Source organism: Lathamus discolor, chromosome 3 (genome assembly GCF_037157495.1).
Source record: "Lathamus discolor isolate bLatDis1 chromosome 3, bLatDis1.hap1, whole genome shotgun sequence".
In the NCBI taxonomy this organism is placed as follows: Eukaryota; Metazoa; Chordata; class Aves; order Psittaciformes; family Psittacidae; genus Lathamus; species Lathamus discolor.
In genome coordinates this window covers 113453168-113479192 of record NC_088886.1, presented here as the reverse complement: position 1 = coordinate 113479192, position 26025 = coordinate 113453168, and the positions used below count along the sequence as shown (strand labels likewise).

The 26025-nt window shown below is 41.0% G+C and overlaps 2 protein-coding genes across 13 annotated transcripts in view; one reads left to right on the top strand and one right to left on the bottom strand.

Annotated features, from left to right (window-relative positions):
- Positions 1-73: 73 nt before the first annotated feature.
- Positions 74-19865, bottom strand: ORC4 (origin recognition complex subunit 4). Of its 6 annotated transcripts, none has more exons than XM_065671249.1 (14): positions 19847-19865; positions 17686-17757; positions 16198-16274; positions 14392-14482; positions 11728-11803; positions 11263-11348; positions 9766-9814; positions 9090-9241; positions 6972-7145; positions 6554-6640; positions 3927-4035; positions 2075-2170; positions 1921-1988; positions 74-1005 (listed from the first exon to the last, which is right to left on the bottom strand). In XM_065671249.1, exons 2-14 carry the CDS (start codon positions 17740-17742, stop codon positions 817-819), a joined length of 1311 nt encoding a protein of 436 aa, XP_065527321.1. In that variant the 5' UTR covers positions 17743-17757; positions 19847-19865; the 3' UTR covers positions 74-816. The 6 variants fall into 6 exon arrangements, with proteins under 6 accessions (XP_065527321.1, XP_065527320.1, XP_065527319.1 ...); XM_065671248.1 differs by lacking the exon at positions 19847-19865 and adding an exon at positions 19254-19278; XM_065671247.1 differs by lacking the exon at positions 19847-19865 and adding an exon at positions 19216-19236.
- Positions 19458-26025, top strand: part of MBD5 (methyl-CpG binding domain protein 5) — a 159653-nt gene continuing 153085 nt past the window's right edge. For all 7 annotated transcript variants that reach the window (XM_065671240.1, XM_065671239.1, XM_065671243.1 and 4 more), the window contains exon 1: positions 19458-19908. The gene's annotated coding sequence lies outside the window, so the exon portion shown is untranslated. The remainder of the gene's footprint in view (positions 19909-26025) is intronic.

Sequence of the window (26025 nt, the reverse complement as noted above, 5' to 3'; positions counted from 1 at the left end):
ACCACGCTGTGAGGAGGTCCATGTTGGCTCCACACCCGCTCTCCTGCCTGGGTAAGTACTTCTGAACAACATCTTGTGGCAACTTTTTTATTTACAGTTTGTGCTACCCTTGCAGCAAGGCTTTTCGTGACATGTTCTGGTACCAAACCAACGGTAACTCTTACCTGGGAGGAACTGTACTTCTGACAGGTATCACTGAAGTACATATGCAGTAGTGTGGACCTTCCAGACAGAGCCTTCCCTCCCCCTGCTGTCAGACAGATTTCTCTCCCCAGCAATGAGCCACAGAGCCCGCAGGAGCTCCCCAGGGGTATCTGTTGGTGTTACAGAGCTGCCCCAGCACAGGGGGACACAGGCCCTGCAGGCTGTTCCCTGCAGAAAGAGCTGAGTAACCTGGACAAGGCAGGTTGTACTTCACCCCAAAACACCATTTGCTGTCTTTAAAGGTTAACTAATAAGTTTTCTGCATCAACTCAAATTTGAGAAGAAAAAGTACACCACGTATGAGCTTCAAACAGCATTTGAGAGGTAACTGTGCCACACACAGTCAATCCCAGACCAAGGAACTCAAGATTTATATGAAATGGAAACTGCACCAGAGGAAAAGCTGGCACCGAGCTGAGCTCAACTGCCAGAGCATTCCCCTTCATCACTGTTAGGGCCATCAGAACATAACTTCGGAGCAGTTCTCCCCCATCAATCAGCAAAGCTTCTCCCAAACAGTTACCTCCTGTGGGAAAACGTGCCCTCTGCTGCAGCTCATACTCAACTCAAAAAACCTGGATGCAGAAAGAGATGCTGCAAGTTCCAGAAAGTTCAGAGCCAGCTGAGTGATGAGGCTGCCCACTGCTTCACGTCCACGGGGCAGTTTGGGTACACCTGCAGGGCATCCATGATCTGAGTACTGTCCAACAGCAGCTTCATCAGGAGGTACTCGCGCTGAGCACGTATATTTGGTCTTTCTATTGGCCTTACTAATTCCAGCTGTAGTAAGTGTTCAAATGCCTAAAAACAAAATGAAAAATAATTAAGAGACAGAAGATGACATTGCTCATTTTGGATGACCAGAGACACTCCTGATGCAAGCGTGTGATGTGCCAGCCAAACAGCTGTTTGACAACAGCTCTGGTCTACTTCACATCCCTTGCATATATAGCAAAGTATGTCAGCTATGCTGGCTGATGTAGAATTCACTTTCCTTCTTAGAGAAACCGTATTTGAAATCCAGTATACAGGTAACTGGGAATGATGCTGTTATTCAGGGAAGCCAATGGGAAGGTCTATGCCAAGCACACAGACAGCATTACATAATTTCCAGCTGAATGACACTGAACTGGAAACCAAGTGTGCTCAGTTGGAAGAGGGGAAGGCAGCTTTGACCACACAACTGGATTAATTCATCAACAGAGAAGGGAGCACCTGAACCAAAACACAGTTCCCAACTTGCGCCTCAGACTGTAGCTGTCTGAGCAAGCCGGCCATCTCAGACTGCAGACTGATTCCACAGCCCAGTCAGACCTACTGGATTAAGAAAAGCCCATTTTTGATGGGGTAAAATTAATTGAAGCTTTGGAGAGCAGAAGTGAACATGCTCACTGAAGACACCTGTGCACATACAGAAAGCTCTCCATTGGAAGCCATCTCTGATAGTCAGTCTCACTGAACCCCTAATCCCAACTAAGTTAGGCTCCCTTGAGAAAGGCTTCACACTGGTGCTAAACTCTTCCAGCTGTAGCTATTTCCCAGCTGGGCACTGCCTTGAGCTCCCACCCGAGGTACTTGCTCCAAGCTCTAACCCCAAGGGCCCTGTCGTGCATCAAGAGCTGCATTTGACTACTCAGCATCTCTGCCCTAAGAAATAAAAGACACCTCAAGACTTTACCATTAAAAAACTAAATAAAAAAGACATTTCAGGCTTACCTTCATGACAACAGGCTTTTCAAAGTTGTACATACAGTGTGCCTTCCTCTGTATGAACTTCTGGAATTCTGTAGCAGTAATGGGAAAAAACAGAGTGAGTTACTTAGGGGAAGTAACCGATGTAGGGTTGGTAAGGTTCAGGCATTTCTCTCACCATTGTAAACCATCTGGAAGTTAAAGGGTTCTCCTTCATAAACATCATTCAAGTGTTTCATAGCTATAATTAGGCAGATTTCCAGGACAGACAAACCTAGAGGGAAAGATAAGAGCTCTAAATACTTCATCTCACAAATGCAAGCAGCTCTCCTACTATTTTTATATGCTGTAGGCCTCACCTATTTGTGTTATATATGTTCTTCATGTAAAAAAATAAAAATCCAAAATCTGAGAGGCCAGGTAAAAGAACACTTTTTTCCCCAGCTATTCAAAGAAATGGGCTGTGTCCATCAAAAAAGCAAGTAATGTAAATATAAATACAAAGAAAAGCCACTATTGCAATTGTATGGAGTGACACAGATGTTCAGGAGCACCAAGACGATCCCACTGGTACTGGACAGTATGTCATGAAGTGAGACTCTGAAAAGGTTATTTGTTATCTGAAGCTGAAGAAGTGACACAGCAGATCAGCTCCATGGTCCTGAGGAGACTTTGGGAAGCGCAGGACCCAAGCCAAATCTAACCCTGTAAAACCTGGGAGCCACGGAGGAAGCCATGGGCTGAGTTAACCTTTCCTGGTCAGGGAAGCAGTTCCCCCTTTAACTGTATTTAAGACTTAGTATCACATCACCAGGAGACCTGTATCTCTCTCACTGTTTGTGCAGGTTCCAGAATGCTTTTCAGAGAAAACCATAGTGTAGTGCCCGGTACATCCCCTCTGCCACGGTTTAGAAAGGGAGAACCCCCAGGTGGTGTGATGGTGGCAGCAGCTCACAGAAACATGCCAGAAGGGCCTGTACAGCAGGAACAGCAGCTCAACTAACGGCAGGTAAGCGCATGCGGCTGAGCTCCCAGAGTACAGAATTCAAGTTCACACTTCAGTTCTGTAGATACCCAAGCACAGGCTGCTGCAAGTCACAGAGGCTTTACTGCAACAGCTGAAGTACCTCCTGTACCCCCAGCTACCAGCACTGCAAGAATCACAGACTGGTTTGGGTTGGAAGGGACCTTAAAACTCACCTAGCCCAAGCCTGCTGCCACAGGTAGGGACACCTTCCACTAGCCCAGGTTGCTCCAAGCCCCGTCCAACCTGGCCTTGAGCACTGCCAGGGATGGGGCAGCCACAGCTTCTCTGGGCAACCTGTGCCAGTGCCTCACCACCCTCACAAGTGAATAACTTCTTCCCAATAGCTAATCTAAATCTCCCCTCTGTCAGTTTAAAGCCACTCCCCCTTGTCCTGCCATTGTAAAAAGCCTCTCTCCAGCTTTCATGTCAGCTCCTTTAAGCACTGGAAGCTGCTCTAAGGTCTCCCTGGAGCCTTCTTTTCCGCAGGCTGAACAAGCCCAAGTCTCAGAGGACCCCAGAGCTGAATGCAGTACTCCAGGTAGAGTGTCATGAGAGCAGAGCAGAGGAGTAGAATCGCCTTCCTGAACCTGCTGGTGATGCAGGAAGGGGTCAGCATCTTCCCTTCCTCCACCATGTCAGCAGGACAGACACACGGTCTATGCCAGTTCCTTTGCCCAGGCTACCAGTGCTATTCCTGGCTAGCAATGAAGCCGCAAACTAGCCATCTGGCACTGCTAGCTGTAAGCCCACATCATAGTGGTGCACTGGCCAAGCTCTTTACTAGTCTGTAACTCCATCTCTAGTTTATTCAGCATCATTATACCCACACACATGTATGAATGCCCAGGAGCATTCTGTGGGAGTGGTATTCCCTGTGCAGCTCATACCAACAGGCACACTGCCCTAGACAGTATCTCTTGCATCAGGAGAAGTTCAGGGAGAGACTTGAGTTTCATACTCCTAAGAAACATTTGTGGGTGGGAGAGGGGAAGCTGAGCTTTACCATGTACAATATTTGCCCTTGAGTCCGTTCGATATTGCTTGCTTGCTTCATGGAGATCTGATGCAGTGATAAGTGGGTGATGCACAGTAACGTTACTTAGAGCGAGCATCTAAAAATAAAGCAGCAGACATTTTCCACTTAATTACTAATTACCAGACATACTTTCTGCTTGGGGGTGAAATACAGAAGAACACATTTCCCCTGGAGTCACCTACTGGAAACATTAATGAACCCCCCCCACACACAGTAAGCGCAGACCAAAAACCTTGTAAATAGCTGGTAGCTACAACTGCATTTTGCCAGGAAGGTTTTCCAGGCTTAGAACTTTAAAGCCTTCTCACTGGAGGACATAAACACTCATTACCTTGTTTATATTCATTTCGGTGCATTAGCATACTTTAGTGATTGCTGACTCACAACTGGTTTAAACACACCTTTGTGACAGAGAACAGGAAGTGCCAAGGAAGTGCCTGAAGGCACCATGCAGCTTACAGAATAGGAGTGACCCCTTCAGAGCATTTGCTGAAGTCTCACCTTCTTACACTATGAATCCTTAACAACATTCAGCTACCTGCCACAGGAAGTGAGTTTTGAACAAGTGTGAGTTAATAGATAGTTAACTGACCTCTCCTACCACCACCCCTCCAAAGCTCTGGATTAGCCCCAAGGCTTTCTGCAGCAGCAGGCACACTGCAGTGACCTTCACTTGCTCTTCAGGACTTTAACTATCTGCCTCGTAAATACTTTGTGGACAAAATGAAAAAAACAGATGTTTTTAGTGACTACTTCCTACTTTTGCAGGTCTGTGTGATGAAAAAACTTAATTTCACTGAGGTCTTTCACCCTGAACATCCAGTGCTATCTACCACCAGTCCTTCTCCATTCTCCTTGTCTCCTTACACATGGAGCTCGAGAAGAGGCTGTTCAGATAGATAGCCATTGCCTCTTTTCTGGCATTCACTGAAGCCACAGGGACAGAACTGGGTGCCCTTAACTTCAAAATAATCTGCAATCTTGTAATAAACTCCAATAAAGAGAAGACTACCAAAAAGAGGGCTTGGATCATGCTCACTGTTTCAAAACTAAAACAGAAAGTCTATGGTCTAGGTTTTGGAGTGACTGTAAGCCCAGCACTGGGTAAAGCTGTCAGCACTGAAGACTCCAAGAAGAGCCCACCACCGAGCAGAAGGTTAAAATCTGAATCCTTGCACATGTTCAGGTATGTTCAGTGGGGTTTTCACACCTGACAGAAACACAGAGATTTTAAGATGGTTAAAAAAAAAAATCTCTTTAGTAATCAAAGTTAGTGCATTCATATTAATTGTACTAAAAAACGTAAGTGAGGGAAGGCCAGTTTTGAGAGAAATAACCATCTGAGAGAGCCTGACCATGCATTAAGCTTCAGCTCATCTGTCCTGACAGCAGGAAGCTGACCATCAGCATTACCTCCTACTTAACTGAACACAGAATTATTCTAACACAGGAGCAGCAGTCTAATTTTTCCCTACACAGTGGGGGCGGCTTTCCTTCCACCCCTAACATAACTGGGAAAGGTTGAAGCTACCAAGTGCAGTTTTGAAAGCTTCCTCAGGCCCTTGGTGCCAGATAATGTGATCACTTGGAAGACAAGCATTAACTTCTATCTCAGTATTTTCTAGGGATTAGTAGCCTCAAGCTTCCAGCATCTCAAGATTTAAAAGATTAAGACCACATTTCCCGGACTAGTGTCACGGTAACGAACAAATTCAGGACAGCATCTAGGCTACCTAAATTGCTCCACATATCAAACCAGCTCTGGAAAACAAAGCGGTACCTAATCAAACAGTTCATAAAGTGATTTTATCTGATACTCTGCATAAGAAGAAATTGGAAGTGATAAAAGAAAACAAAAGCATTTCCTCTGTGTGAATAACAAGACTTTAGGCATATGGGAACACTCTTATTGAAGAGGTACCCAGGAGCAACCAGTCCATAAAGGCAAGTAACCTTGTACAGCAGCAAGGGCAATGGCTTAGGAAGAAGGAGTGAAAAAAGGGATGACAACAACAACCATTTTGGCTTTAAGTGACAGTTACTCAACTAAAAGCAGTTCCATAAGAGCACTGTGTGTTTTTATGTTGAAAGTACAGATACCTACACAGAATTATGCTACAGCAGCTCAAGGAACAGGCAAGGAACACTGACACACCCTAACAGCGCCAGCAGGATGACAAAGCAGAGAGCAGAAGGTGATGCAAGAACACAGTTAAGCCACAGTGGTAAAAAAAAAAAAAAAAAAAAAAAAAAATTGGAGCCCAAATTTACTGATCTTTGAAGATAACAGACATTGATGAACAGCAGCAGGTTCAGTACAGGGACAGATTTAGGGAAAGGAGGAATATGTAGGTGCAACAACAGACTTCCATGTAGCAAAAGCAGGTTTCAGTACAAGCAGTTCTCAGGATTCTCCAGCAACCAAAAAGAATCTCAGAAAGGAAAAAACAATTTGAAAGTATTTCACCCCCAGTTTTGCTTTATACATGGAAAGGCCTGGCAAAAGTTATTTTCAATGCCAGAAGACTGGCTTGAAAGGCACAAGTTACTGAAAAGCAGGAAGATACTATATAGACAGACATCAAAATACATACCAAGAGCAAGTGAAGTGAGCGCAGATCTTTACTGTAGTGAAAAAGGTTCTGCAGCACATCCTGCACAGTTTTATCCTCTGAGAGATGCTAATAAATAAAAGAAAAAAAAAAAACAACCCAGTACTTTAGTTGTCTCAGCAAGTATTTCCTACTCACCTGAGAAAATACAGTCAGCTGACTTGCAGGAAGAGCTCAGATTACATGTGACAATACAGCTCTTTGTGTCTAACCTTAACTTTCTGGTCTTCTAATTTTACCTCTGGCCTTGAATAATCAAAGATTCCCTATCACAATTTATTATTCTGTATCAAACTCAAATAGTGAAAGGAAATACTAATCTGAGGTGAAGGCTTTGCACTTATTAACTGGTTTTACTCTAGGAGTTTTACTAAAACCAAGTATAAAGAGCTTTAAATACCTGAACATTAGTATTCCATTTTTGTGCAAATGACTCGTCGGGGAATTCAGCAGGAAGAGCAAGCTGTTCCTTGAATATCTTCATGTATTGTTTAAAATCAAAAGAATTCATCAAATATATCTGTCGGTGAGAGAACCTTGACTTCACTCTCTTCTCCAACAGCTCCAGAATATCCTTGGTGAAAAAAAAAGTACAAATGATAATTAAAAAGAGTAGCTGCATTTAATGCATTCTGTGCTAGAATGAAAACTACAAAACACCAAAGTAAATCCTGTTTAAAAAAAAAGGAATTATTAAATTCTCAGGCTTGAAATCTTCTAGTAAGACCTTTGCTAATTATTATAATCCATGTGCCACAAAATGCCCAATGATTGGCCACTCACCCGAATCACGTGCTGCACTACATCACACAGGCTAATTAGTTGCTAGGATACCCAGCAAAATTTCTCCATTGATTATGTAAATATTTCAGTTACTTAAGTCTGCATTCAAGATGTTTTAGCCACTGTGGCTCTAGACCAGTTGTCTAGTTAGTAGATACGGAGGCTGACAGCTGTCAGTTCACATGCCTTTTATCAGACCAAAAGAATCCAGCTTAAAAGTACCCCAAAACACTTAAGAGCCTGTATTTATCTTCCAGGACTGTCACACAGAACTAAGCACGTCTGCCATCAGGTTGTCAGTGTAAGGGAGAAAAGCTTACTTTTCTCAGAACGTATGGCAATAGATGGCATCAAAAACAAGCTGTGGTGTTCATCCTGAGAAACCCAGTACTATTACCCTACCTGATATTTGCATAGAAAGATTGCACTCCTAGTTACTAGGAATTTTGGGTGGTCCTTTTTAGTTTTTTAAGGGTTTAATGAGCATTAGTTTCAGTATTTTTATTTCCACTTAAAAAAAAAAAAACAACCAAAAGAATGCTGTAAGAATACTGAAGCTCCTCACCAAAAGGGAGGAGTAAGTGTAAACAGAGAGCCAACAATGCAAAATACAAAGACACCTTTGGATTTAGAAATCATAAGCAACAGAGACCAGTGATTTAAGTAGAGTTCAGAAGCAACAGCTATCACCACAACCATGGTATGGCCTCTGAAGACTCCACCCTGAATACATTCCAAAACAGAGCAATACAGGGTTCTAAACGATGCATGATGAGGATACCAGACTCAGGACAGTAATCACAGAATCACAGAAGCGTTTGGGTTGGAAGGGACCTTAAAGCTCATATAGTTCCAAGCCCCCTGCCACAGACAAGGATGTCTAATAGACCAGGTTGGTCAAAGCCCCATCACAAAAGATAAGATCGGAATTTACTAAATCAATTATTAATTACTCAACTTTCAGCAATGTGCCCAGCTAAACATCACCAAAGCCCAATCAACCGAAGATTTAGGCTGCAATGGAAGATTTTAATCATTCTTCTTGTCATAACCCAGCTATCTTTACCACCAATCCAGTTTACTGAGAAAAACAGTATAATTTTATAAAATATCAACTTCCATAGTGTCAAAAATGTCATCATTTCACAGTATACACAAAATTTGTCCACAGTTCCCTACAATGTTATTGTAAATATCACAGCAAGTTTAACATGGATCCTAAACCTATTTTGAACATGGTAATTTTATAGCAATAGTGCCCTACTGAAGTGTTTGCTTAAAAATATTCCTTGTCCCCAGAACAATGTTTTAAACACTGTAGATTAATACCATTCTGTTCTTACCAACCAAGAAACTGCAACGCCCAGGAGCCTCTCCAAAGACAGAACAACAGTCCCTGCTAATATGAAACAGCCACATGGATAAAAATACAACTCTCCTCCGGTAATACAGGACCACAGCCTTGTGTCTCCTTAGACATGTAAAGCTGCTCACTTAGCAGTGCAAAGGAAGGCTTTGCAGTATTTTGGTTATCCAAGTTTACTCTCAGCACAAATTACTGCATTTTTTTTTAATCACCCTTACTCCCCATCCCAATTCTAAAGTCAGAAAAATGCATAATAACAGTCTCTTAGTAAACTAAGCAAGGCTCCAGGAGAGCAGAAAACATCCCAACTAAGGCAACAGTCTCTTTAAAACAGCTGAAAACACTGAATTATAAAGTGCTGTTTCTTACCTGCCTACATGTAAGTCCAATAACTGTTACTGGAGTCTGGGCTGACTGTGATATATCAAAGAGGTTATAGAGCAGCGTCTGATTCTTGTGATGAACAAACAAGTCAAATTCATCCAGTATAAACAAGACTGGACAACTGCTAGTTCGATCTCCTGAGACAGCAATTTGAAAAGTTAGTCTGGTAAGCTCATCCTTGGGCTTCCATCTCTGCAAGCTCTCACAAACTCCCAGTTTAACAACTTACATTATTTTCTTTTAGCTTGTCATTAAGCCCTCCTTTCATTTAAGCACTGCTACAACAGTAGAAACAAAAATACATGGAAAAATTGATAAGGTTTTGTATTATTCTGCCAAGCATAATTTCTGGTTGCAAGGGAAGGCAGACTTCTATGTTCTTTTTTTTTTTTTAAAAAAAGCACTATTTTCAATAGCTTCAATCTGGATAAAAGAATCTGTGATCATCACATGCAAGCCTTTACAGCCTCAGTTATGTTAAGCATATGTTTGTTTGGGGTTATGTATGTTTTACATTATTTTGTAACCATAACACTTTCTTGGGCTAGGTTTCTTCGTAACACTTATATACACATAGATGCACACACATATATGCTAACTTTTCATTCAAATGACAAACATGCATACACACTATTTCAGAACAGGGGCTACTAGTACCTACCTTTCCTTAAAGCTTCAAGAAGGAACGCAAGATTTTCAGCAAAACTGCCCTATACAGAGAAAAAAAATGTTTCACAAGAGATTTTCAGTGTCATTCTCAGAACTGTGTAGCTATGTCCAGTTCAGGCACGTAACAAAGGCCATCTCCTTCTAAACCCCTGCTCTCAAAAAACTTCTGTTACTTCATGTTGTATAATCATCACCTCAACAGGACAAGAAAATGGGGAGTTAACCCTACACTGATCCACTTCTTTCCAGTCTGAAAACCCCAAACAGGCCAAAATTAGCAATGAGAAGAATGCTATAAGCTAACTTTGTAAATATCATTATTTTTCCTTAAATAGCTAATGCACATACATTTTCCCTCTACACGCACACAAAAAACCAACAAAATGTTCCACTGAGAAACATCAGTATGCGGCTTTTTAATCTGCAACCTTGTTAGACAGATCAAAGCATCAAACATTCATGACAGACAACAATGGATTGCTATGACCACCCTGCTTCAGCTACACACATTTATACTCCCTGAAGTACACAGGATGTGAGATGGGAAGTAACTACAACTGAAGACCACAAACCCAATCAAAGAAGGTAGAAAAGCCAATTAATGGTCCAATTGTAAATTGCATAAGCTAAGATAGGAAGTTGAAGAGGGGACAGACATTCCCGCAAATCAGTATGTTTCTCTGGCCATGTGCAACCAAAAGTTAAGAGTTTAAAGTAGTACTCCACAGTAATGTAATGGAGAAAATTACAGGAGAATTAAGCATATTTAAGTCCAGTTCTGCATCCAGCATTTTTGGAGGTAGAACTGTGGACTTTGAAAGGTTGTTCTAGCTCTCTGTTGAAAGGACAACTCATTCAAATGACTACGCTGAAATCAAATTCTTGCCATTTCCTTTTATTACTGCTGCTGTATTTGGGAAAATTTTAGCTTATGATTAGAAAGGGTTCTCCATTCTCTGTATCTAAAATCATTTGGGATAAGTAAGAAACCAAAGCACAGCCCAAGAAACAAGCATTTCAAAAAGAAAATATAGCCTAATAATGACAATCTTGTATTCTACACTGCCTCCAACCTAGTTCTCCGTTTTTTCTTAGCCGAAGCAGTAACATCTCTCTTTAGCTTTCCAAATGCAACTGAGGAAAATAAACCTCATCTATTGCAATTTCACCTTTCACCCCCCTCCTAATTCTGCTTTAGCCACTTGGATTAGTATTATACATGACTCTCAAATATGTAAACTCCGTCAATCTCACGGGCCCTATCGAGGAGCTCAAAAGGACCTTCTGTCACAACAGAAGATGGCCTCTCAAAAATGCTCATTAAATATAATCTGAAGCACTTTAGCTATTCTCTTTACTACTGACTTCAGTACTAACATAAATGAGTCACAGCCCATTCAGTCTCAACAGCTGCAGACTATAAAGCCAGTTTTCTAGGCAAAGTTTTTTGAGAGATATAAGCAAAGAGTATAATAAAGTTGATACTTACAAAAACTTTATCCCCAACTACATTTTCCAGGTTCAGCTGTCTGGTGATTTCCTTCAGGGCCACTTTATCATTAGTCTGCAGAAGCCCTGAAACAATACATTTTTTCATGAAGAATTGGCAGTTCTTCACTCCAAGAGACCACATCTACTGCCACTAGGAACCTTATCCAGATGTTTCTCTCGATTTCCAGCCTTACAAAGCTATGTTTTTTATAAATTAAGACTAAACAGTAATTTTCTACATATAAGAAAAAGTCACTTAAAAGAACTGGGTCACAACTAAACCGATTTTTAGGATTTTGATAAGTCATTAAAAGCACAGAAGTTCTGTTTATATAGAGCTCACAGACAAATGCATCCATAACTGAGATTTTAATTGCTGAAACCGAAATTTTTGTTTAGTACATACAACAGAATAGAAGCAACCAAACGCAACATGACATTTGAATAACGTTGTATTACTGACCATTCAGACGAACTTCCAAGAGGTTCCCTCTAACTTGTTTCATTTCCTTAAGCTCTTTTAAGACACGATTTAGTAACTAGGGAAATAAAAGAATCAAAACAAAAAAAACCCCACCATTATTTCTTTAGAAGGAGACTTACGTAGTAACAATAAGTTTACAAATTGATTATTAGCAGATAGGAAACAGTATGCACAGTTTCATTAAATAACAATGGTTTTGAGTACTTTCAAGACTAAAATACTAAAATGAAAACTTCACATTCACTGCCATGACTGTAGCAATTACATTTGTTCATTCTGCTGAATTAGTAGAGAAAGAAATGTAAAAATTACTACAGTATTTTAGTCACTAATTTTGGGGACTAATATCTAGGGCTTTTGCCTTAATCCAAAGAAGCTTTATCAGTCTGAGATGTGAGAGAATTTGTCTCAAGTTAGTATAGTATTCAGTTTCACTGCTCCATTAGAGGCTCCAGAACAAAAATCTTTGTTTAAATCTTTAAAGACACTATGCTTTTACCTTTCCTCTTTAAGTCAGGAAGCATGAAACAGCACATAATTACATCAACTACTGTTTATAAAACTCAGGGGTCCCAAATTAACAGTCTATCAAGAACTTGTTCTTGGCAAAACTTTTTAGAAACTTGTATTAAAATGCATATATGGAGATGAAATGTTAACTTTTTATGCACTTACTATGCTTTACTTTTGCTTCTTCAGCTAAGAATTTACAGCTCCCATGTATGTGTATGTACACATATGTATTTAGTTATATACACACATATAATTTGCTTGTCTTTAGCAGTCTTTTTTGAAAACTAACATCTTTCACTTGATATAAAATAAGAAAATAATTCATTTTGCATGTTTAATTTGTTTATATTCTGGCAGGAAGGATCACAAATTTTGATCTTCACTAATCTTATGCAAAAGGTTGGGGGAAAAAAAAACCTTTAAGTAACAAAAAATGTTTAAATAATAAAAATTGTTAAAGTATTATTTTAAGTAATAGTTTTAATGATTGGGGGGCATGTGATGTTAGACAGATCATTCTGTTGTGGGTTTTTAAAAATCTTTATCATGTACTCCAATTTTCTTGCAGTATAGAGCTCATCCCTACTTTTCTATTGATAATGTATTTAAAAGCAGATATAGTTAGACTCCTACTACAGATGCCAATATTTGCTCTATGGAAACATTGAACAAAAAAGCGTATGTGCTTGGTTTCTCAACTTTATGCCCAATAAGCAGATGCCATTCATTCAGGTTAGCCCCTTAGGCAACAATCTCAATAGTACCTTGAATATCTACACTGTAAATAATAACAATCTACAAACTATTTTCTGCACCGTAAGAGCGTGTGTTGCTTACTTACAAATCTGTAAGTCTAGTAAAAAGCTAAACCCCTGTTCAAGAAGAGCAGGAAGTACATAGGTGGAGGAATCCTTATCTGCTATCAGTTTATCAACTCTTTCCGCACCACCACACCATAGTATTTTGGCAATTATCCTTCTGAAGTGCCACGGGTAACAGAAGGTAACGATACTGAATGCTTTTGAAATGTAAAACAAATAAGCTATCAACAAATAGGCAGAATGACCGGGGTCAGCTCTGGCATGGATACGCTTACCACCTATTAATTTACATTAAACTACATTGAAAAGATTGAAGGCCCCTTGCTTTAGCATCTGGGGAGATCTCTGAAGTAATTTTTGTAATTTTTCAATCTTAAATACTTTTTGCAGTAACAGACAACCTATTCATCAAATCATATGCTCATAAAAGACTTTACTGTTTGTACAATATTAAAGTATATAACCCTTAGATGTCAACCCTTCATACACCTCAACTAAAAAGAGTTTCTTTAAAATACAAAACCTACACTTGCAAACTAGAACTGCCATACATTATTCTACCTCCAAGCAATTAAGGTAACAATGTTCTTCAACATGTTTAAACCAGGATTAAGATGCTTTACCATTCTCTAGATACAAACAACTATAGTTGTATCCATCCCTCAATCTACTCCTTTCGCAGTTTTTGGATGCCTTTTCTGTCATTTTTACAGCAGAGGCCCAATAGCAATAGCAGTTTAACTCTTAAAGAGTACGCAAAATGTGACTTTAATTGCAAAGATGAACAAACTCCTTTGTGGCAAGGACCACAGAGATTGCAATAGGAGAAATGCTGAAAGGAGGCAGAATCCATTATGTTGTCAGATCACAGAAAGACAAATGCAACTTGTTCTGATAAAATTATTTCCACTTTACATGTTTTGGGTACCTGTGGTGTGTCACAAAACCTGGTGAAGACACAAAAAGAATTCCAAAACCAGGCATACTTCTGCAAGTCACTGTGAGGATGGACCAGTACGTTTTTGTCGGCAGCACATGAAGCTGTTCTATTTTACAGAATTAGTAGGAACTCAGCATTTGAAAAATTTCAGTAGATTGTTCAGAAACCAATTTCTCCATTTGTTATTCAACAGAATTAGCTCCCAAGGAGTCCTAGATTGTTCTGAAATTGCGTGTAAAAAATAAGCAATTCTCTCTTTACAAACAGGTAGAGATGAAAATCTAGCTCCAAAACCTCCCAAGACTTCATTGAGGCCATCTAACTCGTGCTTAATTTGACCTCATGTAAACTTTTAATACATGTTTATACCGCAGTCTTTCCTGATCCTCGGGGTCCAATAATAAGGGCAGAATTACTTTCTCCATGAACTGTAGTCCGTTTCAGCAGATCCAGCAGATGTCTGTGTTGACAACAGCAATAGGTTAAAAACTTCAAAGCAAACAACATTCACTGAAACTATGGAAAATTCAAAGGCTCCTTAGAACATGAGAAAACTTAACACTTCTCAACTTGCTCTCAGAGCTAACACTCAGGGCATGCAAAACGGAAGACAATAAAGTACTAAAGGCTGACCGACCAGATCTCTTAAAACAGTTTAAGATATTAAAACATGCAGAAGTCGGGAGTAGCACTAAAGTTCTGTCATTCTCCCCCATGAAAAGACAGACTTCAATAACTATTTCTTCCTTAAAAAAAAATTAAAAATGGAAGATTGCTTTCTGTGATACCACCACAGTTCACAAAAAAACCCCCGAAGACTGGCAGGCTGAAGGAAAGCCTTGACACCAGCAAAAATTAATATTCTAGTGGAATATATTCATTTTGACAATCTTCACAAAACTGATTATATGCTAAATTTAGGTATTTAAAGCTTGTGAATGGTAATAGCAATACTGAGCTTCAAATTCATATTCTATTCCCATCCAAAAGAACAAAAAACAAATCTAAATTATCTTCAGATAGACTTACTGCCCAGTACCACATTTAAAGTACTCATAACAACTACTGACACTTCCAATTCCCAAGCATTTACAAATGCTGGGGCTTTTTCTGGGTTTTTTTTTTTTTGGGGGGGGGGGGGGGGGGTTGGGGTTTTTTCTTACTTAGAATATTGACATTATGCAGTCACTTCTAAAGGAGTGATAAAGCCATCATGTAACAGTTCTAGCAAATGCATGTGGGTTTGCTCACTGTTTGGGACCTACCTATAGCAAAGAGCCCAGATACATCTTGAGAAAGAAAATAAGAGTTGGTAAGTTCATCATGGTTTTTCTCCAGTTCAGTTCACCAATGGTGGTGTATTAAGCAGAGAACAGTCTCTAAACTGTTGTTCAGAATTTCAGTATAAAGAGGGGAGGCTCACTGTGTAGAACACTAACATCACAGAAATACATTTTCTCACAACATGCCTATGTGAGCTCTGCCTACATATGACACCACACTCTCTACACTAACAGCAGGAATGTTATTTTCCTTTCTCTAACAGAAAGGAAACTAATGCTCACATCAGGTGATTCAACTCACATGAAGCTACTCTTGGAAAAGATTTTGTAAGTAAGTCAAGTTCTTCAGAAATACATTTTTTTTTAAATTTGACCTGCACCTGTAAAAGGCTTTGTATTAAGATAGCATTAATGTCACAATAGGTCCCTTCTTCCTGACTTTAACCTCCACATCTAGATGACCCCAAGAAGTTTTGAACATGGGTCTCTACTTCGAGAAACATGATGTTGGCATCCGGCGTTTAAGATTAACTTTTAACACAGCTTATCAATAAACAGGGGGAAATCTAAAGTAAAGATTCACAACAACAGAATTAAAATTTTTGGTTGTTCAGGTCATTAAATATAGCCTTAGAATATGCACTAGAAGTAGTTTTCAGGCTCAAAAATAACATTTCAGGAATTACAGATTTGAAACAATGACAAGAAATACAAAACTCAGAGCAACAGTTGTATAAACATAAAATCTGAGGCAAACAATTTTTAGAAGCACTGTGCTGTAAGCCATTTAAGCCTGTATAATTTAGAAAAACAGAGGCAGCAGAAAATTCTAACTTCATCCCATTATTTTTCTACTGTTGTTAAAGCAAAATTACTTAGTTTGTTCACTCACCTGTACTGATGTTCAATCCCAAACAGTTTTCCAGCAGCACAATGGTGACAGAATCTTTCACGTAAGATTTTCTGCACCTACGGATACAACACAAGAAAAACTGCTTGGAGCTTCAAATACCAGGATGTACCAATAATGTAATTAACAGCAATAAAGCCATAGGAAGAACATGGAAATTTTAATTGTCATCACTGATACAGGGGTCTTGAATGTAAGAATAACACTGAAGCAAGCAACAATATTTTACAGATTCCTATAGCACAGAACAGAAAATTTAGCTAAATGATAGCAATGCGTGCCTTTGGTCTCTTCTGCTACAGCTCCTTTCCTTCACCACCCAAAGGGATGTTATACTTGTCACCAGAATGACACCAGTAGTTCATCTAATTTGTAGTTCTAACTTCCTGTGTAATACAGGCAAACAAACATTTACCAGCTGACTGAAAGAACACATAACCCATTTCATTATTCCCCAAAATCCCCAGCGAATATGGTTTTTGCACTACTCACAACACCACTCCAGCCTATCAGAGTTAAATACTGGTATCAAATTTACAGTTACTTCGAAGATTCAGTTCAGATACCTTCTAACACTTGGCTAATTTATAATTTACAGTGGAACTACTACCATCAGCTTTCAGCAGTTTTGGTTTAAAAATAAATACAGGTTGATGCATCTCTGTGAAGTACTCGTCAGCAAGTCTAAGTAATGGACAGAAGATGGAAATCTGTTTCGCTAATAACTGCACTTTATGAAATTAATTTTTAGTACGAGCTATATTTGTCTGATTTGTCAGTTACTTCTTCTTCCGCTAAAGCTTTACTGATTTAATTTCCAAATTTATTCTGTTTAGTGAATAATACAAGCAGTCAGCATTGTCCATTCACAAGTGAAAAAGTTTTCCACCTGTAAAGGGATTTTATAAGTCAATGAAGAAAAGATTAAAATATAAGAAACCACTAAACCAGAAGTAATTCACTACAAAAGTCATCACAGTTTTTAAACAGACATTTTGAAGAAACATAAGAATAAAGGTTAAAAAAAACCCCAACAAACTAACTGAAAACTAATTTGGCAGCTGCTGTCCTGCCTCACATAAGCTGTTAAAAACAAACCACCTAGATCCTGATTCACCCTGCAAACTGGGAGATACAGAATCTGATTAGGTAAAAATAGATTTATGCAAATCCGCTGCTACAAATCGTAGCAAAAGCTCAAGACCATCCTTTACTGCTTTTATTAAGACTCCAAAAGGTAGATCATTTATGTAACACTTGGAGCAAACAAACATCAGATGAGAAGCTGAAATACAGAATATAAATAAAAATAAAAACAAAAAAACCATTTAGAGCCCTAGAAATTACATTGTGCATCTGTATATGTCTCTTTAACTGTTCTAGTAAAATATTACAGAATGATATGGATGGTAGAGGATGGAAAAGTTTCAGAACTTAAAACCGAAGTCAGCCAATAAAGATGTTACTAACCTGTGAAATGCATTCTCCGTTTGCTCCACCACTCTCCTTCACCTTACGCTTACTCATTGCAGAAGGCTTGATCTTTAAATAAGAAAAAAAACATAAAGGTAATACTAAAGAATACGTCTTTCCAAATGATGTTAATCAGAAATTGTATTTCGATGTTAGTAAACTAAATTTAGTATAACCAACTAGTTAGTTCCTAGTTTCAAAGAACTTATGTTCCAATAAACGTCTTTTCTTAACTGATAAAGATGTGGTTAATTCACCTTACTAGCTAAACAGACCCGAAACATTTAAAGGTTTTTTAATTCACTTCTGCTTAGACTAAATCCATGTTTTCATACAACTTTTGAAAGCATCCGCTTTAGGCCGCTTTTCAACGCAACACAGTGCCTAAGGCAACTGATAGGGCAGAATTCAAGGTCTGCCATCAAGTTCCTAATGGCGATGATTATTCTCAGCAGGCTAGCCAAGGTTCACTAAGGTGGCACAGCTACACGCAAACTGATCTCACAGAACCGGGAGTGGCATTTGCAGCATTTACGCTTTAGGTACACCACTGTGAGCCACCACATCGGTACTCTCCGAGTAAGCTCTACTAACAAGTGACATATGTACATCATCCGACCAACTACCAAATGTAATTCACGCGTTTTAAATGTGTTTCAGGTAGTTCAAAACAGTACGCTTCTGTAGCTGGAACAAGCCACACGCGCATGGTAATGTGTTAGGTCACAACATCTAAGTGTTGACATTACCAATCGGCTGCCCATGCTTAAACTGGTGCAGCTTATAATAACCAGTGTCTCCCTAAACAAGATAAGCAAAAGCCAATCCTCCTCCGTGCTAACAGAAAGCTTCCAAGACTTTCTCCACAACAATTTATGCTTATTTTAGCACAGCTGCTTCTCTCAGTTTTGCTCCTTCTGTTGTAAAGCCAGCACCGTCCGCCCTTAGCACAGTAGCTATGGCCCCAAAGAACGACACCAGCTGCTAAAAAACCCGCATAAATGAAGTCGTCACTGCGGAATCAGACACGAAGGAGCGCAGGGCACGAAAGCACAAAGGAGACCCTGAACTGAAACCATCAGATGAACCGGAGTGCAACAGCAACAAGGCTACCGGCCGAGGAGCGCACTCCTTTCCGTTTTTTACCCAGATACCAAGCCGCCGCACCCCACCGAGCCTCCCCTCGCCCGGGCCGAGCTCCTCGCGCATTCCCAGCGGGAGGCGCCGCTCCCGCCTAGCACCCACACCCGAGAGAAGCGTGTTCGCGCCTCCGCGGCTTCCACACAGTTCCTGGGGGGGGCGGCCCGGCAACGCTGGACTACGGCAGCGGGCCAGAGCAGCAACTGCCCCCCTCGCAAGCCAAACCCCAGCACCGGCGGCACTACCAGAGATCGGGGACGGCAAAACGAGGGGCTCCTCCTCTCCTCTGCCCTGCACTCGCCGTGCCGTGCCGTGCCGTGCCGTGCCGTGCCGTGCCTGAGGCAGCGGCCGCGTTACCCACCGCCGCCGCGCCACACGCTCACGCACCTCCTCACCGCACCCCCAGCAGGCCGCTCGTCACTTACCCGCCCCCGTCACGTGACTGCGGGCTGCCCTTCGCCCAGCCCACCCGCCCCCTCACTTCCGCCCCGTCCGTGCCCGGGCACTTCCTTCCGCCCCGCAGACGGGTCTCCTTCCGGGTACGCGCGGCGCGCGCGGCCCTGTGGGAAGGCACGTCCCTCCCTCCTCCTCCCCCCCGCAGCCTCCCGAGCTCCCCCGGGGCGCATGCGCAGTGGCTGCCTCCCCTCTTCCTCCCCGGCAGCGCCGGAGCCCCAGCAGCCGGAGCAGCAGCAGCAGCTGATGATGAGGAGCGCGGGGGGGGCGGGGGGGCCCGTTATTTATACCGTTAAAGGGACAGGGCGCTAATTCCGCTCGGCATCGGCGCGGGGGCGGGGGGCCGGTGCCAGGCGCCCCGAGTTTCTTCCCCCCCACCCCCAGCCCCGCCGGAGGAGCTCGGGGAGTTTCTTCTCTCTCCTCTCGCCACCCCCCCTTCCCGGCGGCTGTCGGCGGAGGGAGAGCGAAGCCGAGAGGCGGCCCCGGCGGGAGGCACCTCGGCGGGGGAGCGGCAGGCAGTTGGGCAGCCCCCACCCCCCGCGCTCCCCTCCTCCCCCTTTATTACCCTTTGTGTGCGTCTCCGCCTGCGCCGCTCCGGGGCCGGCCGGGCGCCGGGGGGCCGCTGAGGTGAGTGCGGGGCGGCGGCGGAGAGGGGGGAGCGGCGGCGGCTGGGCCGCCCGCTTGTTTACCTCAGGGAGGGAGCTGAGGCTGGGGGGGGGGGGGGGGCGGCTCTCGGCCGCGCTGGGCCGCGGGCGGCGGGGAGGGGGCGCCGGGCGCCCGCCTGTCACTTTGTGGCCCCTCTCAGCGCCGGGGGCTCCCCCCGCACGGGCCGGCCGGAGCTTTGTTGTCGCTGGGGCGCGGGTGATGCTCCGTCCCCGGCAGCTCTCCCTTCCCCGTCGCTCCGGGGGTTGCTTCCCCAGCCCCCCCCCCCGCGATCCACACTGGGCCGGGGCGAGGGTAATGTCGGTGGGGACGGCTCGCTGTAGAAGGCGCGGTGTTGTGAGCGAAGTTCGGGATGGCTCTGGTGGGTGCTGAGCCCCGGCTTGTCCCGAAAGTGTTGTTTTCCTCGTCGCAGTAGGGAATTCGGTGGCTGAAATAACGGCAGTGTACTGGGGAACCCTCGGGGTTTGCGCCGGTGGGCTCTCTGGATGGGCTCTCTGCGGTGGTTTCAGGCCGTTATTTGACTTATTAGACCCCTGCGGTCGTTAGGGCCCCGATTGTACAAAGACCCACTGATGAGCTTAACTTCCAGGGGTTGTCCAAGAGCTGGACTCCCGACGAACGTCAGTGTTTGCAAGATAAGAATCGGTGTTGCGCTTGTGATAGCAGGACGTGGTTATTGTTGGGGGCTGGCTATATTTGGTCAGTGGTCTGTTCAAATATATATGTTGCGATCTGTTTTTCCATGGCCTGCTGCTGGGAAGGCCAAATGTCTCCATCCACGTTCAGGTTGTTGCTGGTTTGTTAGGTCGGGTATCACCAGTGAGCTGATCTGACCATTTTTCCTGCTGATTAAAAGGGATGTTATGTGTCAAAATGTCTGAAGTAGGTTTTATTTTGCCCCCTTACATTTTAATCTGATTCAAGGAAGCCTTCTAGAGATTTGCTAGAATCCAGAAGTAAGAGTTTGGTCATTAATGCCAAGTTGAAATAAGAGTTCTCTACATAAGTAGGATGCTTATATTAAAATTGCTGTTGTCTGCTTATTTCTGGAGTTTAATTATGTTCTCTGTAATTTTAAAAAGACAGTTTGAGTACTCAGTTTATTAAGTACTGCGGAGCATGCTGAACTGTGAATAGGCCATGAGTATGTATTTCAGTGGGGCATCATGGTTAAATGGTGGTCAGCAGAGAGCGTGTGTTATCTCTGCCTCATGCTGGAAGGATACTCACAAGAAAGAGCTCTCCTGAAATGCTTTAGTATCTTCCATTTCTAATTTGTACATGTCATGCGTGAAGCAGCAATTTTGTGATCAAACTGGAAAGAGCTTGAGAAGGCCGTAATTTGATGGGATGGGAAGAATGAGAGAAAAGTATAGTTGGACCAATACTTAATGATATTGTGAGGAAGAATTGAAGGTAGCAGTTATGATTGTAGTTCTTTCTAATAGTTTGCCATTAGTTTTCTGTTAGCTTATAAACACAAGGTTACTTTGGTTTTAAATGTAAAAAAATCAACAGTGGTGATCATCATCGTAATTGGCAAATGCATGTATAAAGCCCCATTCTTTAAACATCTGACTTTTCTTTTAGTTAGTTTACTACAGGCAAGAGTTGGACAGCAAAGGACTGTCTAGGAGTGAAGAACACAGTTTTCTATTGGTTTTCTTTCATGACAGTGCTTCCTTTCTCAACCTGAGATACCGCTGATCTATTTTCATCTCTACGTGGAAATCTATAGTGGCTTCAGGATTACGCTCCCAATATATGTAGAGCTGCAAATCTGCCTGCAACTTTCATGGCCTACAGCTGATGAGATGTATTATTTATTATGGGGATTTAACACTTTAATCTCTTTGTGTTTTGGTGTTAAAAATAGGCATGATTTGATTTAATATGATTGCTCAGTAAAATACCCTAGCGAAATTCTAAAGCTGGGCAGAATAATTCAGGCTCTTCTCTTACTTTAAATCCTAGAGGTAAGATTACTAGTAAACCCTTAATTTCCATAGGCTTTCAGCTCCCACTGCTGAGTCTGTGTTGGAAAGCCAACCGCTAGTTTGGGGGGATTGGGTAGGGAAGGTTCCTCCTAAGGAGCCACTCGTGGGGCTGGGATTCCAACTTGTGTCGGAAGCAATTCCTGTGTTTCTGTAGTGCCTAGCACAAAGGGATCTGAGGCTAATCTGGAGCTTCTGTGAGGTATCACAACCACCTTCTAAGAACACGGAGAATTGAGTCTCAGCCTCTGATAAGGAATAATGGGTGTTATCAATGGGTACAACTAAACAGCAATATAGTTTTCTTTTGTTTGGATCTTTTAAGATCTTTTTGCTGCTATTATGAGTAGGTATTTGTAGTTGCTAATTGTTTTTAGGAAAACTTTGTGTGTATTTTTCAGTTCTTCATCTTTGAGACAAAATTATTAATAATTTTCCTGAATTACAGGTTCATGGCTTCCCAGACTTTAGGTCAGAGAGGTTGTTTTGAATAGGCAAGGAACCTACCATGGCAAAATGTGGGCTGTGTTAGACATAAAGATGCTGTTCGAGCCAGATTTATAGTTGTCTTTAGCAAGTTGTCTTTAACTCTTTCCTTGGAATTTGCTGTCTTACCTTTCTTTGTGGATAAATGTGTTAGCTTCTATTTGGACTAGGTTGGCAGATGTTTGGAGAGAATCTTTATGATGCAATACTTTCAATAGTTGAACTTTTCTTTGCTCATGGTCCTTTAGTTTTAATTTGGCTATGGAGGTGTCAGTATTTCTCCTTGTTAAAAAGCATGGAAGATCTTGGCATAAGGAACAGTCCACTCAAATGGAATGCCTTCATTTTCACCTCAGTTATTTATTTAAAATGGTCAGAAAATTCCCCCCCTCCCCCACCCCCCCCTGCTGTTACTCATGCCTGTTCCTTGTATGTGGAAGATCAGTAACTTCAATACAGTCCATAATTATGAAATTAGTTTCCGAATCAGCAGCAAATGCTTATTATGGATGTTCCTTCTGGAAGGCAGCAGACCAGGTGAGTGGCTGCTTGTGCCCATCTGAAGCCCCACTAATGTCAACATGTTTTTCTATGGGCTTAAGAGACCACATGCACAAAGCAAGAGAAGAAACTCATCTGTTAATGGCTAGGGACACACATTTTGAAAGTGACTTTCCTTTTCAAAAATATTGTTAAAATTTGAAAGCTATGGAGTTCTGCTGCTTCTTCTAAGCTTGTTTGGTTATCTGGGGGCTTGGGTTTGCTTGGCTCTTTTAAGTGGCCTGTTCTGGTTTCTGTTTTGTCCAGTGGAAAATGGGTGTCAAACTTACCATTGATTCCAACAGTAAAAAGATACAGGATACAGCTTTAAAGCTCTTATGTCATTAAGGACCTGCTTATTCATTTTAAGAGTTACTTGAATGTTTGAAACCACAGGCTTTCATTGACTTTTCTTTGTATTTGTTTTTGAGCTATTAGGTTGAATAATACTGCTCAATCAGATTCAAGTAGGCCTGCACAGGAGCTGAAGACTGTATTAGGAATAAAATTTTGGAAGACCATTGGAGACAAATAAAAATTAGAGCATCCTGAAATCTAGGTAACTGGAGTTAAACCAAGAGGGATGCTAATGAAAAGCAGCAGTTAAGAAATTAAGAAGTGCTGACTCCTTTCCTCTTTTCAAATTCCAAGTTCTTTATTATAGCAATTTTTTTTTTTTAATTGTCTACAAAGGAGTTCAGACTTTGCATTATTTTTAAATTGAGGTAAAATTTGTCAAAACCTTTTAGGCTGCAGCATTATGAAATGTGTGGGTACATACACAAATATGTTTAGCTGCATACACAAATGCACATACATATATATATACAAATGAGTATATAAAAAAAGTGTAAAAAACAGATATATTAAAACAGTACTTAAAATGAAAGTGATTGTGTGGCTCCAAAGATCTGTATTTCAAGCGTTTTACCTCTAAGTAGTTATTTTGATCTGGCACATGGCAGCAGGAATCAGTCATTACCGTGAGATGGCTATTCATAGACTTTTGTGAAATGGGTTGATCATCTCAGTGTATCTTCAGTTTGACAGGTGTTCCCATCATGAAAATCTCCATTACCTCCTGTCCTTCCCATGGGAATGACTGAGGAACAAACCATTGAGAGTAGCTTTGACCGTTGGTTCGTGGGCTTGGAGCTGGGGCCAATACAGAGAACTGAAGGTGCCCAAGATGTTTAGTTGGTTGTTTGGGTGTTTTTTTGTTTTTTTTTTTTTTTTCTAGAAATGTTCTGTTTCAGAAGCTTTAAATTTACTTAAAAAATGAAATGGTGAAATGTCTGGGAATTCTTTGAGGTCTCTAGTTACTTTATCAAATAAAGAATAAAGCATTTCATTTATTAATCATTAAATTCTTTGACATGTTTTCTTTGTTTTCTTTTTCTTCTTCTACAGGAAATATTTTAAAATAAAGTAAGGAAGCAGTATTTTAAGAATTCTTATCTTGTCACAATATCTTGTAGTTAAGACCTTTAGAAGCAATATGCTAATTACCTTATTCCTACATGAGGTAAAATTAAAGCCCAGGATTAGAAACAAACAAACAAACAAAAAAACAAAAAAAAAAATATCATCGTAATTTTTGCTTAGTCTATGTTTACAGTGACATTAAATCCAAAATTATTTTGATGATTTACTGGAGGAAGAGTGATCTGAAGTGTAAATAGCATCTTAAACATTAGGTCGGTTGGTTTTCAGCATCAGTAACATGGCCTCACTAAGAAAAAATCCCAAGTGAGGCAACCAGAACAGTTGTCAATTGTTTGCACAACAAATCCTGTTGGATCAAATGGTGATATTCTCAACATGTAGATTAAGGGAGGCTTGCAATAATGTTGCCTTGTACCTCACCGCCAAAGGAAACAAATGCAGTTTAAGTTAGGAGAAAAATAAAAGTCAGCCAAATAGAAGCTGGGCCTACATATCTTAAATATAGAGAGGCTAATTTTTCCATTCATGCTGCCTAATGTTTCAAAAAAATGTAAATCAAATTCCAGTTTGCCAATTTTAGACTTCGTTTTTAAGCTCTGGTAGATCGTTGCCAACACATTATTTGGGATTATCTGTTCTGACAAACTAAAGGCTTTATAGAAATGTGTAAAACATTTGGTTTCTGTCTTCATCCTTAAGCTTTTACCTGTATACCTCATGTGTATTTATATATATATATATATATACATATATGTATACTCATGCATGCATATTTATATACACATATGCCTGTGCATATATAAATGTATATGCATTTATATGATAGGCCCTGCCAGAATGAGTACAAATCTCATGTGTTTTGGTAGGACTCAAGCTGTAGCTTGACAATAACAAACAGCTAGCACTGGCTTTACATTTTGATTGTGTTTTTACCTGATCTACTTTTAAATTATATGTATTTAAAATTATTTTTTTACTTTTAAGACTGATGTAATGAAGCTTTAGGCATCGTTTTATTTTTATAAGCATGCTGTCAACTTAAGGAGGTAAATTTTACTAATTTTATGTGTATGTAGCAGATAAGCACAAAAAAGTTTTTGCTGGATCCTCCCATCCTACCCCTAGCTGAGAGGAAGAATTTATCAGTATCTGCTGTTTTTTTTGTAAGAAAACACTGTAAAAGTGGATAAATGATATCATTGATTAAAGAAACAAAGTAGTCAGGGATCTGTAGCAAGCTGATTTTTTTTAGAACAGAACTTCCTTTTGTCTTTTACTGGCTTGGGGGCAGAAAGGGGGGAATACATCATTGTCCCCTCATAATCTTTATGGGGAAGAAGCTTGGCTAAAGGAAATTATGAAAAAGATCAGCTTTAGAAGGAAGGCATGTTGGTATAGATTGATAGTGCTGTGTGGTTTTGTTATGTTGTTCTTGAGTGTGGCCACTTGAAATGTGAAATGATACTACAAGTTCTGCTGGTATTTCAAAGTTCAATAGCCTTTTTTTATGCAGTTTGAAGTCTTGAGCAAAAAGCCTTTGGAAAATACCCTTCTGTTTTGCAAATGTTTGTTTTAAAGTTTTCTGCCTTTTTTTTCTTCCTTCAAGGATCAGACC